Here is a 15,579-nt window from a genome sequence, read left to right as displayed (position 1 = left end):
AAGTCTGTGACTATATTCCAGGCTCAAACTTTTTCAGTTATTATTAGTTTCAGGCACCATGAACTAAAATTCCTGGAGTGGAATAAGCTTCCAGCCCGAATACACTTTATAATGTACAACTACAGATCAGCAGAGAGGGCTGTAAAATTTCGAGTAACCAAAACTCCGAGATGTACATTTCCACGCAAACAGCCTCTGTATTTGCATAATACTGAATCTTTTGAATGAGGAGTAGCAACTTACATGGCAGCTCTCTGGCCCTGGAAAAGCCTGCTATAATCTTCTTTTAGCCCAATCACATAGTGAACTGCTTCTGCCCACACCTTGCGGAGCTGAGGAATTGGCAGTTGGATTTTACTATCCTGTACTGAATGCAAGAAGAACACAATTGTACACAGATGAAAGAACAACACTAGAAAAGGACTTCAGTGCTTACAACACTACTAATTCCTGCTAATTCCAACAGACAGGCCTAAATTAAGGGATCAAGCCACATGAAATCTGCTCAATTTTTATGTGATGCTGTTTAAGCATGTATAACCTTTAATGTTAAGGCTCCCTGGGTATTTGACAGCCTGCTGCTGGCCAGGTGACAGCTCATGTTTGAATTCACAGCTACAAGAGCACTGATTTCTTTGAGCACTTGGACCGATTGGCTCTGGCAGACATATGTCATGCTGCATGAAACATGGCTCAAGGCAGTACCCATGGGTCCAAAAATTTTATCTAAAGCACTTGCCCAAGCTAGCAAAGCAAATATAATTGCTCCATTTAATCAATTTACTGGTCATTGTTGAGTGTTTCATCTGAAAAAAGTCTTAAAAGCTTTTGTACAATTTCCTCCTAGATTCTTGATATTGATGTTTAAGGGGAAAAGATGCAAGACTTATGTGGGTTCCCCTATAAAGACAGGGAATTGTCATTATATTAGGCTATCATTAGACAAGTAGAAAGCTTTAGCTCCAAGAGATTCAGCACAATGATGCCACACAATGAACGCACCAGAATAAAGAAAAAAACAATCAGAATAAACCCGAGTGACAGTAAAACGAGACTGTGAAAACCAGTACAACTTCTGCAGAGCTAGCCCAAGGAAAATTAAGCTACTTAACAGTAACTTTACGTCACAAGGCACTGCCTTTACATGCACTACCCCAGGGGGTGTCTCCTGGCCCTTGACACTAGTTTTCCTTTCACAGAGGTACAACTGCAAGAAGGATCTTGTATATATTTGGTACATATATAAATACCTTCATAGAGGTATATTAGGTCCTGCAGATGAGTCCTGTCATTTCCAGAGACACAAAGGAAGCTGTGAGCAGAGAAGCAGCTTTCATGCATGGTGAGCAAGTATACTGATGGTGCCAGGGCCACGCAGCAGGACTAGAACTAAGAAGGGTGGACTCAAGCAGATCCCACCAGTATCCATGCAGCAACAGACAGGCTCTATTCCTAACAACTAAAGAGGAGGAAAGGGCCTGGACTTTCTCAGACGCTTGGCTCTGCTTGGTGAGACCAGAAGCAGGATCAGTGCCATGGGGCCACAGACATTATCATTAGAGCTGAAAACTGTCACGAAGATAGGGGAATGACACCACATCATGGTTCTGTTTAAGTGGAGTAATGCTTAGGTTTAGGTGTTTAGGTAGGGCAGACGCTGTTCAGTGCACAGAATTTAATAAAAAGGGCAAAAATCTTAAGAGAATTTTTAACTTGCCCTGTAGGAAAGTTCCCAAAGGGCAGGCAATAAATTTTCTAAACTGTTATATCTACAGAATGTGGAGATAAAGCATGGTATATGAAACTTTGTTAGGCTGTGCCAGGTTCACAAATGGTCCTCTTTGAATTAGCCAGATCACACAGAGAGATTAGTAAGGCAAATCTGCTCTCATATTACATGAGATGTAGTGCTTCCAGTTCCTGGCTGCCCTCCAGTGTACTCACCAATGTAGTTTACACAGTCAGACAGACTCCGAGAAGCAAAGGGTCCATCATAGACAGTTTTGCTTTTATCAAACAAATAAACCATGTAGCTATCCCAGCCTCTCTGGTGAGAAAAGAGAAGAGAAGATAAACAAGAGAAATCCCAAACATAGTTCCTAATAACCCAGCGGGCCCTTGTTACATCATGAGCTCATTTTATGGGCAGACACTCTTCTTACCAGGTGCCTTAAAAAATTATTTTGATAGAACCCACAGAAACACAAGATGCTTTGTTAGCAATTTATTTTATTTAAATATTCAGACAGAATATTTAAATAGGATCTGATTACATTACCCAATAAAGGAAATAATGCTAGATCTTAAGAGTTACTACACTTAGAGAGCAAACTATCTCTAATGGGAGAATATTTAGGCAATTTGTCTTCCCTAAGATTTTAAATTCCCTGAGAATATGAAAGCATTAAAAGAACAGAATTATTCTTACCACGCCATCAATAACACACTGGGAAGCAGGTTTCCGAGGGTCCAGGCAAATCCCCGTTTCCAACAGCAGTTCCTGATTTCCAGTACTTATTCCAGTTTCAAACTCAATCCGAATCTGAAGGGAATGAAGGCTTTCTTCGGGATGCAAAAGAAATGAAACTATCTTGGCAGAGGTCATATTTAGGATGTGTACTATCTGCAAAAACAGTACAAGTTGATTACAGATCACTGTCTATCAAAGAGAAAGGACACAGAGATCTAAGACAGAGTATATAGTGACAAACATGTTCAACTGAGAGCAACATTTGAGTTTTAACGACTACAATAATCAATTTCAGGAGTGAAGCCTCACATAATAAAACTCAAAGCCTGAGCCTGTGACTTTTAACTTAATGTCAGAGAAAGTCATAGTCAAATCCACTGATCAGCCTCCAAAAGCCATGCTGCAGCTTAATGACATCAAAAGAACGGTGACAACCTTAGCATGAAGGACATTCTGAGCCTCACCATTTCTGATGCTAACCACTACTGCTCCCAGGAAGGGAAGTTCCATTTCCTTTAATCCCTCCACACAAAAAAAGCTGTTACACACCAGTGATTGTCTTCTCATCGCTCTCATAGCCCTCTCTATAGTTTTACTACACTTGAGCAAAGAAGTAGGACCCAAACCACACCACAACACATAGATTTAGACAATTTCCATATATGGGTGCAATATTTTATGTTTCGGGCTCTTTAATTCTTTTTTAATCCTTCCAGATAAGACAAAATTTTCATCTGGCTTCTACATACACTCACCCCAAATAGTCTTACTTAATAAAGATCCAATAGTTACTTGACAGGGAAGAGTCATGTGAATGTGAACTCAGTTCTACCACAGGTACATGGGCCTGGAGGTCATGGCATCAGTAGTGGAGCTCAGGAAAACTGTTATTAGCAGATATTAAAACATTATTTGATCTTGGTGAGTCATTTCTGAGATGACAAGCAATAATGCAGAGTCATTCTTCTACTCTAAGTATAAAGCTAGAGATTAATATTGCTGGTGATATTTTGCTTTCAGATATGTACTGGGCTGGTTGTATATCCACTCACTTCCTGATATCAACAAGAACGTGCCATGCTTATAGCTTTGCATCACTGAACTTGCTTTCTGTGGGCCTTTAAATGCAGTTACAACCCTCACTTACCTTCAAATTCAGTATGTGATCCATTATTAGGAAACACTTTGGACGACTGGTCTCAGGATCTAAACCTCCACCCCTCTGTTGTGGATCCCAGTTCAGCATCAGTTGCAACCAATTTTCCATCGGTTCTACAATTAAACTAAATGAGAAGAGCCGTAAGAAAAAGAAGGCAGATATTCTACAGCACTCAGTGCATGCAGGAAAGCAAGGCCTCACAACAGCAATAAGGTCAGAACTCTGTTTAGAGACTGTGTGTGTGCAACATCCACAGAACATATTGATTTTGCTGCAGCCACTCATCTTTACAGCAAGGAAAGCGTGAAAGGGGAGGAAAGCACATACATAGTGAGCATCCCTGCCAGAACAACAGCAGGAGCACATGCCCATTGAATAAAACTTGCATTACACTTCTTCCTCTTCCTGACTCCTATTCACTGAGTCAAATGTATCTTGACACATCAGTAAGGTGTGTCAAAATGGATAAAGAGGAGAACGTTTTCCTGGGTACATCTAGGGATCTAAGTGCTAAATAAGTGACAGGTGATTAGAGTCTGACTTCTGCCTTGGTACACACCAGTTACTTAAGTTTGAAGGCCCTACTGGAGGTCTTTGCTCTGAGCCCTAGCCCACAGCAGGGCCAATGTGGCAGCTACAGCAGGCTGCTCGAGACTGAGCCCAAGCGAGTCTGGGCAGTCCCTGCAGATGGGAGATCCCCCTCTGCTCAGTGTCCTGTCCCAGGGAGGCACCACTAGCACGGGGAAACCTTCTCCCTGTGCCCAAATCTTGTTTCCCTTGTTGTAACTCGTGTTGTTGCCTTTCACCTCTTCGCTTTGCCCCTCTGAGAAGAGCCAAGATCTATTGTCTCTGTAACACCCAACAGACAGTTAAGAAGACAAAACCAGATTCCCCCTTTGCCTTCTCCTTCCCAGACAGAAGCCCAGCTTCATGAGCGTCTCCTTCTATGGTCTATTCAACAGGCTCTGACCCACGCAGTGGCCTCTGCTGGACCTGAAGCAGTTTTCTCAACACAAGTACTAGAAGCCTCTGCTGTCACAGAGCAGCTAACTTGAGTACTTGGTTTATGAGATTCAATACCATCAAGTTCTTGGGTAGATGTTACACAGTGGCCATGTGACAATGGGCAGAAAGCAGTCACAGGGTTCACACTGCAAGGTGAACTGCCATCATCCCAAACACTGCAGGTTAACCACCACTGGAGAGCCTAAAGCAGCAAATGGTAGATTGACAGGAGCTTGAAACACTCCTTAGGAGAAAGGAGGAAGACCCCTCAATGCTTGGGATAAAGGAGGAGGACACCTCAGGCTAGAAGGCAAACTAAAAATTATCACACGTAGCCATAAGAACACACTTACCCACAGAGGCTGTGAGGTTGTGGTAAGTGGGTACTAAAGCGAACCTCCCCATTCATCTCTTCAGAAGCAAAGATGTGCTTTGGATCCTTCTTCTTGATTTTTTCATGCCTAGAATATAAAATCTTTTGTGCATAACTGGAAACATTACTTCTGTAAAGGGCAAACTGAATAGGGCAGCAGAAAAAAAGTTCCACAGTCTAACAGCTTTAGAAAACAAACTCTCTTTCATAACAAAAATGACATTTCCCAACAATCCACCCAGAACATCTCCAAGTGGAAGAGGGGAGTCCTTGCAACTAACTCGGTCTCCACAAAGATTTCTGCACCTGCTTGCAAGGTCTGCACAGCATCAGAGGGAAGGATCAACAGGCAACAATTCACTGACCAGAGAGCAAGCCTGCACAACCAAATTAGACTCCGCACATTCATAAGACAGAAGATTTGCAAGATTCATCTGGCAAAACCGTTGCCCTTACCGTGGTCTGAGTGAAGCATCTAATATGAGTTAGAAGTACAGCACATAATTGGATCCAGTACCAGGGAAACCATCACTAGCGACTCTGCCTCACTTTCCCCACCTTGGCTCACTTCAGCCCTGGTGTGAACCTTACCTAGAGCTCAGCTGCTCCTGGAGCAGCAGGATCTCCCAGAGCAAGTTGACAGTCATCTGTCAGCTGTGAGACAGCAGAATGCTTCTTGCTCTTGTAGACTGCCAGCCTGCTCTCTTTCCCAGTCAGCCCCAACTGGAATTGAAGCCGCATGTGTACAGCCTGCGCTGGGGTGGACGAGGTGCTGAGGGATATGGTTTAGTGTTTGATAGGAATGGTTGGACTCGATGATCCGGTGGGTCTCTTCCAACCTGGTTATTCTGTGATTCTGTGATTCTGTGATTCTAATCTCATTAGTTTTCTACTACTTACATTAGGAAATCATGTTTTCCACATTCAAAAAAAATGCAACGAATATTGAAGTAGCAGAACAATAAAATCCCAAGAATTAACAGTTAAAAGGGATACAATTGCAACATATTGGTTAAAATTATTTTTTTGTTAACGCATAATAAACAAGTAACTATAAGTTTACTACAGAAAAGATGCTCTCTCTGTCTTGCTGAATGTTATTTATTGCTAAAAACAAGCACAGCCTAGGTGAATAAAGGACTGTATCACTCCCATTATATTTTTCTGACACTGAGACGCAGGCTGGTTTATAATTATATTTTTTGATTCAAACTTGACTTGTGAAGGCATTATTATGATCAGAGGCTGCCACACAATGTAATAAGCACACACTATAATATGTATAAATAGCCAGTGAACTGTCATTAGTACAACTAAAGTGGCAATGGCTTCTGCAAAGCTTAGTAGACCACCAGCCTCAGCATCTAACTAACAACAAATTTATTGCTCTGGATCATGTTGTCACCTCACTGCATGTAGTAGCTATTGCCCGGCACCACTATTAGAAGAATCTTTCTTACCATGTAAATGGCTGTAGATTATGTAAGAAAGGTCTAAATCCTGCAATGCACTCAAACACCATTGTTCCAAAGCTCCAGTAGTCAACAGTAACTGAGTAGGATTTATTCTCAAAGAGTTCTGGAGCCTAAAAAGAATCACAAAAAGACACTTTGGAAAGTGGTATTTCAAGTCATCTATTTTCTTCCATTTCTGCAGAGACAAAGCTACATCTAGGCGTGGCCCCCAGCTCCAGAGCGGCACAGGGACTCTGATGCAGCTTGGCTCAGGCTGCCCAGTGGGTTGGGGCCTGGAGCACCCAGCCCACGGGAGATGGGAGGGAGATGGGCTGATTGGGTCTGGCTGTAGGGAGGCTGGAAAGAATGGAGGGGATGGAGAGGGCCAAACTCATCCTGGAAGGTGATACAACAAGAGGTGACAGCCCCAGACCACCATCTGGGAGGTTCAGGTTGATCATGTGGAAACAATTATTCCCCTGGAGAGGGATCATCTTCAGTACAGGTCCCCAGGAAGGTGCGGGATCTTCATTTTCTGAGGTTTCAGGGCTTGGCTGGGCCAAGGCACTGCATCCCTGATCTAGAACTGGTGACAGTCCTGCTGCGAGCAGAAGGCTGGACAAGGGACCTCCATGGGTTTCTTCTGACACACACTTCTGTGATTCTATAAAATAAGGCTATATTACATGACTTGTATACACACACGCAAAACCAAGTCTTACCAAATATTGTAATGTTCCAACAAAAGAAGTGCATAAACTTCCTTGATCCAGATCCTTTGCATATCCCAGGTCTATGATTTTGTGAACAATCTGTAGACAGTTTAAACAGTTAATCAGAAGACCAAATTCAGAGAAATAAAACCAACAAACAACCCAAAATCTGTGCAGTGACATGCATTCAAGAGAAGGAAAGCCAGAATGGAAATTCTGAAGAAAGTCCATGGCGAAGCTTCAATACATGACAGTGATAAGCCTTGCTGTTGCACCATATAAGCTGGCATTGTACACCTATCTCTACTTAAGACTCCACTTTATTTAAAGCACGTTGCCAGCTACACCATGGCCGAACAGAGTATATAGCTTTTTGTCTCGGAATTGACAGTTATTCATTTAAAGAATAACAACAGAGAACACAACTTCCACTAGGAAATCTTTAGCTTGACTCTCTGAACTAGCTTCATTTCACATGCAGTCCTCAAAGCCACAAGCACAGGGATATGCGACAATCTCCTATCATTCACATTCTGTTGCAGGTAGGGTTATTGAACAGAAGGAAAAGTTGGGTTTTTTTAATGACAAGGATAAGCAAAATAGGATTTGGAGCTTCAAGATCTGGGAAATTCACAGTGCAGTTTTCAGCTCAGTTGAATGCCACAAACTGTTTGTTTTATTTCTCTCAGGCAAGATAAAGCTGCTGACAACTTCCAGAAATGACAGTGGGAACACCACCAACAGATGCCATTTTACTTACCTTCCCACCTTCATCCTGAAGAACAATATTTTCAGGCTTTAAATCTCTGTGTATAATTCTGTTTTCATGCAAATACTGGATACCAGACCCTGAAAGACAATGTGTTTGATTTAACAGAAAATAAACACACATTGATTAAAGATACATCTGATAAAAATCTAATGTTCCTGACTTTGAGGTTGGAATAAATAAATTTTCATTATAAATGACTGTTCAGAACTATTGACTTAAAAAATTTGTCAGATTTATGCCAGGGCTGAACTAGCTCCATTCCTCTGCTCTGCATATATGGAGGTTGCTACAGAGTTCAGACCTCGTGGCAGAACTGCAGGTCACAACTCTTGCCTGTAAGGCAAGAGAAGAGGGAGCTGAGGAGCTGTTTCAAGAGAAACATTCAACCATGCCTCATCTACAGTTCAAACACTTGCTCCCATCATGGAGAAAGTCCCTAGCCTTCACTGGCTTACCAGTCATTTATACATTTAACAGCTTCCAACTTGCATTTCTTCTCCACTGCATTTTCAAATCTTTGTCAAAGACATTCAACTCATTATGAAGACAACAAACCCCATTCTGCAGTTAGAAGGTGAACAAGGACGAAGGGACACAGCATTGCACTTGGGTTTGGGACCTCAACTGCAAGCCCTCTGAGCACCGAAAGGACAGAATTCCAGGCCAATACATCCAAAATGCTTTCTCATGCCCAAACCAGTTCCATTTCTACAAGTACAGGCAGACTATCTATAAGAGAATTAAAAAAATAAGCTCTACTAAAGAGCTCTCCTAGAAGGCCTCCTGGCTAGAGAGACCATCTCTAAGTATCACTCTCAATCAGACGACTTGTCCTCCCCAGGGCACTCAAGGAGCTGGCGCTTCCCAATTGACAAGGAGGCCAGGTTTCAGTCTCACATCTTTTATTTTCTTACAGTGCTCTGGGCAGTCAAGAATTTGACAACAAGCAACTAAAGCTCAACAGTTTTAAAAATCAGATATTTGCTCAAACACTTCTGGAGACTGTCAAGTTTGTGTCACAGAATGATTCCCAAAGATTACTACAGCTTTGGGAAAGAGCTTTAAAGTTGGTACCCAAAGGTATCACATTAAGCTGCTCCCAATGAGCAGTGCAATCACTTGGGTTACTCCCATCCTGTATGGATTTGCTGCCTCTTCCCTCTCCAAACTGCAGAATCAGAAATCTACACAGTATCAGACATCTTCTATAACACACATCAAGTGGATGTCTGGCTAATTCTTATTTTGTCATTGCTCTGCCTCCTTGTAGGCTGCCTTGGGACCCTCCCTAGGGCCATATGCAGCACAACAGCAGTTTCGGAGGTTGGAAACCATGGAGGTTTCTTGTTCAGCCTTGTGCTTCAGCCTCCCATGGTAGGACATAGGGCTGATGCTCCCAGTTAGGCTGTTCAACAATTAGAGTTTGGTCCCATCCACCACCCGTGCATCTGCCTTTTCTGTAGCCAAAGGCTGCTCTCAGACCCTCCTCAGCCTCCCTGCGGCCAGATCCCACAAGCCCATCTCCTCATAGGTCAGGTACTCAGCGCCCTGGGCAGCCTATGCAGGGCCTTGGTCAGGATCCTCCACGTCCCTCTGCAATTTGGGGCCAGATATAGAATCAGAATCGTTTAGGTTGGAAGCAACCTCAAAAATCATCCAGATCCAACCCCCTGCCATAGGCAGGGACACCATCCAGTGGATCATGGATCGCTCAAAGCCTCTTCCAACTTGGGCATGAACACCTCCAGCACAAACCCGTTCCAGTGCCTCCCTACCAGTGAATGCAACTGCATACAGATGTAGCCTACTCAGTGCTAAGTAAAGGAGACAATATTCTCCATCTCTGTGCTGCCCACAACTCTAACGCAGACCTCCAGAACTGCTCTTCCAAAATGAGAAATTTCTCAACATTAAGGCACACTTATTTTGGGATTGCCTATCTAAAAAACCCTCAGCTGAGAGCAAATCATTAGCCAGAAGACTGCTGGACTAGCCACAGCATGATTTGCTTCCCCTTATTCTGTGCTCTCAGCTCCACTCCAGTTTATCATCTCCCTTGTACAGTCATCCTGAACAAACAAAATTTCCCTCCCGTCTAAGCAAAACCTACACAGAGAAACCACAGGGCAACTTTGGCACTTCTCATGTCAGTGCTTGCTTTTTGGCTTGTAAAAGTTACATTCCTTCAATTGACACAAACATGGGGTATGAATGGAAAACGGTGACCATAACAAAGCAAAACGTTAAGGTCATAGTTACCTACAACTGACCACTACACAGCTTTTCCAACCCATTCCACAGACACATCATTACTGCAAGCTTCTTGACTCTGTGATCAGCAATGATACCAAATCCTTCCTCTGGAATAAAATCCTGATTTGTTTTAACACACCGTTCTTGCTAGTCTCCTTTTTAGAGTCAGCTGAGAGAGCAAAATGCCACTACACCTAATACTCCCCCCACCAAAAAAATCCCCAAAACACAAAACGGGTATTAGACTACGTACCAATGTCGCTAAGCAGAGAAAGTATTTGACTTTCTTTAAGTCCACAGCAGTTTTCTGGTTTGTTTAGCAACTACAGTAAAGAAAAAGATGTTTAGACCCACAGTGCAACAGTTAACAATCAAGAACGACATCTTCCATCCCCTGCTGACATGATACAGAAAACAGCACAGCTCAAATATAGCTGAATGAGGCATTTGGCTTTGTGAAATAAAGGCATGGGGGAAAAAGAAAATAACTCAGACAAAATGAAAATTCATTGCACAGAGACTGGGTTGAAAAGATTTTGACTGACTGCTAGAATAAGCATGAAAACTATCAGAAAGCAAATGGGCAAGAGACAAAGGCAGGGCTGTATGGCTGCCGGCAACAGGGATCTTGAGGCTCCCAGAATCTGCTTGTTCCTCATCTGCTAAAGGGAACACTGATAAAAGTGCTATTGCCACAGGCCACCCCACTCCACACAAGTCACCTCCTTCGGCTCAAAGTGCTTGATGGCTGGCTTGCTCTGCCCTGGGACACTGTCTCCTTCCTGACTCACCTCCCACAACAAAAAGAAGCTGCTCGACACTTCAGCACGCAGGTCATTGCCCTGCGGCTCACTGGAGCATGCACAGCATGGACTACAACCTGCATTCTCAACCCTGCCTCCACTCTTAAGTGCTGCTTCATCTCTCCTCTCCCTTGCCACAAATTTTCCTCCTCTAGTGAAAGGTATGGTAGAAGCACCACAGGAAACCTCCTCCTAATCATTGTTTTAAAGATTGGTCAATAAGTAGCTTCAGCGATTTGCCAGAGTCCATCAACACGTCATCTGATTTTTTGATTACTACACTGAAGGCTTTTATAGATGACTGAGGTTCTTGCACTACAGCCACCTCTCCCATGATGTTTTTGCCTGCCTTCCTTTCACAATTCAAGCACAATCAGCAGTCAAACCTCTGTGGGGTTCTATGGAAGCCAAACTTCAACATCTCACTCCATGCATTCTGGGTAGATGTGCTGAACAAAAAGAGGAGGAGGGGGCAAAGTCAGAAATCAAGCTCAGAGCTTGATTTCACAAAACAACCCTAGAAGAGCACAAGCATAAAAATGTGCATGGACCACACACAGATGCTTTTCAAGGCTTTATGGAAGACTGCAGATGTGCAATGAGAAATTAGTAGCAGTGCAAAACACAAGTGATACCAAGCAAGGGTAAGAGAAAGATTTAAAGAACAGGATTAGAAAGAAAAAAAAAAAAAACAACCAAACATGCATCTTTCTTTCCCTGTAAGGAACAAAGCATTACATGTGATCAAACTGAATGAAGCATGCTACTTCCTAAATAGTCCCAGCATCTATGCAATGAAACCAGACCAGACTCCAAACAGATACAGACACATTGCAGCAAAGCCAAACATGCTTGGTACGTGCACCTGGGCTATAAAAAGTTGTATTAATGCTAAAGCACACACTGTTTCAGGATAAAATAGTATCTGCCTCTGGATTGCTCTCTGTCCTCTGGTTTCAAAAACACAAGCCTCATTTCCCACACGTGTTTTTGTTCCACTTTGCATTTATTTCCCCATATCTGTACCCAAGAAAAATGCCACAGAACATATATGGTTTCACAGACAACCAGTTACAGAAGCAGCTTTAACTCCACTTATTTTGTTACATATTGCAAAACAGACATTACCTTCCGGAGATCCCCTCCAGAACAATATTCCATTGCTAGAAGTGGAACATCGTTAACCAGAAAGTTCATCTCCTCAGGAACTTCACAGGCTCTTACTACATTGGGATGGTTCAACCTAAGCACATGGAAAGCTGGATGAAAACTCCAACTTCTCTTTTGGAGGAATGAGACAGCAGATTGTCAAGCAACTTTGTCTTACATTTCAGGTAATTTCTGTTCCCCAAATGTATCCTTGCTGAGACGCATACTCTTTAACTCGCACTTACCAGTGCCCAAATGCATAAAATCCATGCTTTGGGAATATGCAAACCAGCGATGAGCAGAACTGACATCTCAAAGTCAAGGTACAGGACTTTTAATGTGGGGGATCCAGGCTCAAGTTCTGCATTCCTACACATTCCTGGCGAAGTCATTACCGATGTGTCTGTCCTGCACGTGGGGACAGTCTCCCACTGGGCTGAGGGCTTCATAGGAATCCATTAACACTTGCTTAAGTCTGCTAGAGAGGTGGAACAACGCACGACAAATCCACCTGCATGGGGAAGGATTCACTTCTGCAACTGAATTCAAACAGCTTCTTTAGGACTGCCCCTAACATAACGTACTCATTGGAATAAAAAACACATTCAGAAGGAAGGGAAAACAAACAGCTTCTGCGTTCACCTTCCAAAGCTTCTGCAAGCCACCACAGGAGCAGCTGTAGCTGTGTGGCTCGGTGCTTGTATTCAACGAACATGGTGAAAACACTAACAACAACAGCAATCATCAAGCACCGACTTACAAACTCAGGTTGCCCAAGTGGTTTCCTCCAATGTCAGCACTTACAGTGAGCAGCTGAGAGTGACGAGAAGGCAGAGCAGGAGCATTCCTGCTCAGGGGCATCAGGGGCATTGCAGGCCTTGTTGAAGGAAACTCAGAACAAAACTGAGTGGCATTCTCACTTCCACAAGTGAAACAGAGCATTTCATGCTTCAGGAACTCGCTCAAAACGGAGGAATTCTCAGGACTAGGGAATAACTGTGTGAGACCTCAACACCCAAGCTACTGCTCACGCCTGTGAGGACAAACCTGGACAGCTCGGCTGCACAGGTACCCGAGAGTGACATCTGAGAGAGCGCAGAGCAAATAGCGTCTCATGAGAAAGCATCAGGAGACATTCACATGTACATTTGGGAGCGCGACAGAAAGAACACAATTCCTAGCTCCTCGGTTGCTACATCAAAGATGAATATGGTGCACGGTATGGGAACTCATGGGTGTTCTCATGTCATCACATTCAAACTCACTGCACTGCAGAGTGAGAGTCTGGAGGAATTTAGGCATCATTAGGGGATGGACAAACAGCACAGGCAGCAAAAGAGGGCTGTTGCTAGGTCCCAAGACGTTAGCAGAGGAAAAATGCCTGGACATCTTAGGATGACAGATAAACCAGGGCAAGGTTACCAGTTGTCAGGTAGCAGCCAACTCACCCAAGATGGTCCAAGGCCGCTGGGTCCCAGCTACCCCAATGCTCTGGCCAGTCAGGGCCGAGGCCCCAGCTGTCCCTATGCTGTCTGGTTCAGTGCCCAGGCTCTCCAGACACCCCAGCCAGCTCACAGCCCCGGTTGTTCCCATACCTGGCCCCTCACATTGACAAGTTCAGGGCTGAGGCCCTAGTTGTCCCCCCGCCCCAGCTGGATCAGCACTGAGGCCCCAAGCCCTAGCCCCTCATCCCAGGTGGTTCAGGGCTGAGGCCCCACTGTCCCCCTGCTCTGTCTGGTTCAGCATCAAAGCCCAAACTGTCCCCAGCCCCCTAACCCAGGTAGTATATGTGCTCTGTCCCCTTCCGGGCTGAGGCTCCAGCTGTCCCCGTTCCCCAGCCCCTCATCCCAGGTAGTTCAAGGCCAAGGCTCTGGCTTTCCCCAGGCCCCAGCCCCTCATCCCAGGCAGTTCAGGGCTGAGGACCCCATTGTTCCCATATGCCAGGTGGTTCAGGGCTAAGGCCCCAGCTGTCCCCATGGCCCACCCTTCATCCCCAGTGATTCAAGGCTGAAGCCCTGGTTGTCCACAGTCCCGGCCCCTCATCCCAGCTGGTTCAGAGCCAAAACCCTGTTGCCCCCACACTCCAACCTTCATTCCAAGTGGTTCAGGTCCAAGCGCCCTGTCTGTCCCCACTCTGTGTCCGGTTCAGAGCCGAGGCCCCTGTTGTCCCAAGCTCCTCCTCCCAGCTGGGTCAGGGCTGAGGCCCCACTGTCCCCATACCCACAGCCCCTCACACTCAGCGGTTCAGGGCTGACGCCCTGGCTCTCCCCAGCTCCCAGCCCCTCATCCCAGTCGGTTCAGGGTCGAGGCCCCCGTTGTCCCCAGGCCCCAGCCCCTCATCCCAGGGGGTTCAGGGCCAATGGCCCGGCTGTCCCCTGTTCAGGGCTGACACCCTGGCTGTCCCCAGCTCCTGGCCCCTCATCCCAGTTGGTCCAGGGCTGAGGCCCAGTTGTCCCCGTGCTCGGTTTGGGGCCGAGGCCCCATTGTTCCCAGGCCCCGCTGTGCCCAAGCCCCAGCCCTCAATCCCAGCCGGTTTGGGTCCAAGGGCCTGGCTGTCTGCGCGCTGTGTCCATTTCTGAGCCGAGGCTCCCGTTGTCCCCCCAGCCCCCACCGCCAGTGGATCAGGGCTGATGCCTCAGCTGTCCCCAGCTCCCAGCCCCTCATCCCAGTTGGTCCAAGGCTGAGGCCCAGTTGTCCCCGTGCTCTGTTTGGTTCAGGGCCGAGGCCCCATTGCCCCCAGACCCCAGCCCTCAATCCCAGCCGGTTCGCGTCCAAGGGCCCAGATGTCTGTGTGCTGTGTCTGGTTCAGAGTCGAGGCCCCTGTCGTCCCCTGGCCCCGGCCATCCCCAGCTCCCAGCCCCTCACCCCCAGCAGTTCAGGGCCGAGGCCCCCGTTGTCCCCAGCTCCCAGCCCCTCACCCCCAGCAGTTCAGGGCCGAGGCCCCGGCTGTCCCCAGCTCCCAGCCCCAAATCCCAGGCGGCTCAGGGCCACTGGCCCGGCTGTCCCCGTGCTGTGCCCCGTTCAGGGCTGATGCCCTGGCTCTCCCCAGCTCCTGGCCCCTCATCCCAGCCCACCCGGGGCCGAGGCCCCGCAGTCCCCGCGCTGTGCCCGGCTCGGGGCCCAGGCCCCACCCCTCCTCCCAGGCGGCTCAGGCCGCCGGCCCGGCCGTCCCCGCGCCGTGTCTCGTTCCGGGCCGACGCCGCGGCCGTTCCCGGCCCCTCATCGCGGTGGGCGCGGGGTCGTAGCCCGGCTGGCCCCGCGCTTCGTTGGGTTGGGGGCCGCGGCCCCCCCGCCACTCACTTCTTCATGATCTCGATCTCGTGGCACCAGCGGTCTTTGTTCTTGACGCTGAGCTCCAGGCGGCAGGACTTGACGGCCACGCGGGCGCCCGTGTCCTGCGGGACAAGGCGCCGTCAGCCGCCGCCGCC

The 15,579-nt window shown here is 46.5% G+C and overlaps 1 protein-coding gene across 1 annotated transcript in view; it reads right to left on the bottom strand.

Moving 5' to 3' along the window:
- Window positions 1–15,579, bottom strand: part of CHUK (component of inhibitor of nuclear factor kappa B kinase complex) — a 29,695-nt gene that overhangs the window by 13,929 nt on the left and 187 nt on the right. Inside the window, exons 2-12 of the mRNA XM_069863648.1 lie at window positions 15,452–15,546; window positions 12,131–12,245; window positions 10,453–10,522; window positions 7,935–8,023; window positions 7,184–7,273; window positions 6,468–6,592; window positions 4,988–5,095; window positions 3,618–3,753; window positions 2,429–2,623; window positions 1,945–2,047; window positions 244–367 (exon numbers count right to left, since the gene is read on the bottom strand). Coding sequence (XP_069719749.1) covers window positions 244–367; window positions 1,945–2,047; window positions 2,429–2,623; window positions 3,618–3,753; window positions 4,988–5,095; window positions 6,468–6,592; window positions 7,184–7,273; window positions 7,935–8,023; window positions 10,453–10,522; window positions 12,131–12,245; window positions 15,452–15,546 — 1,250 coding nt within the window. The remainder of the gene's footprint in view (window positions 1–243; window positions 368–1,944; window positions 2,048–2,428; window positions 2,624–3,617; window positions 3,754–4,987; window positions 5,096–6,467; window positions 6,593–7,183; window positions 7,274–7,934; window positions 8,024–10,452; window positions 10,523–12,130; window positions 12,246–15,451; window positions 15,547–15,579) is intronic.

The sequence above is a fragment of the Phaenicophaeus curvirostris genome, chromosome 9 (genome assembly GCF_032191515.1).
Source record: "Phaenicophaeus curvirostris isolate KB17595 chromosome 9, BPBGC_Pcur_1.0, whole genome shotgun sequence".
Classification (NCBI taxonomy): domain Eukaryota; kingdom Metazoa; phylum Chordata; class Aves; order Cuculiformes; family Cuculidae; genus Phaenicophaeus; species Phaenicophaeus curvirostris.
The sequence above is the reverse complement of the archived record's forward strand: the minus strand, read 5'-3'. Positions and strand labels throughout refer to the sequence as shown.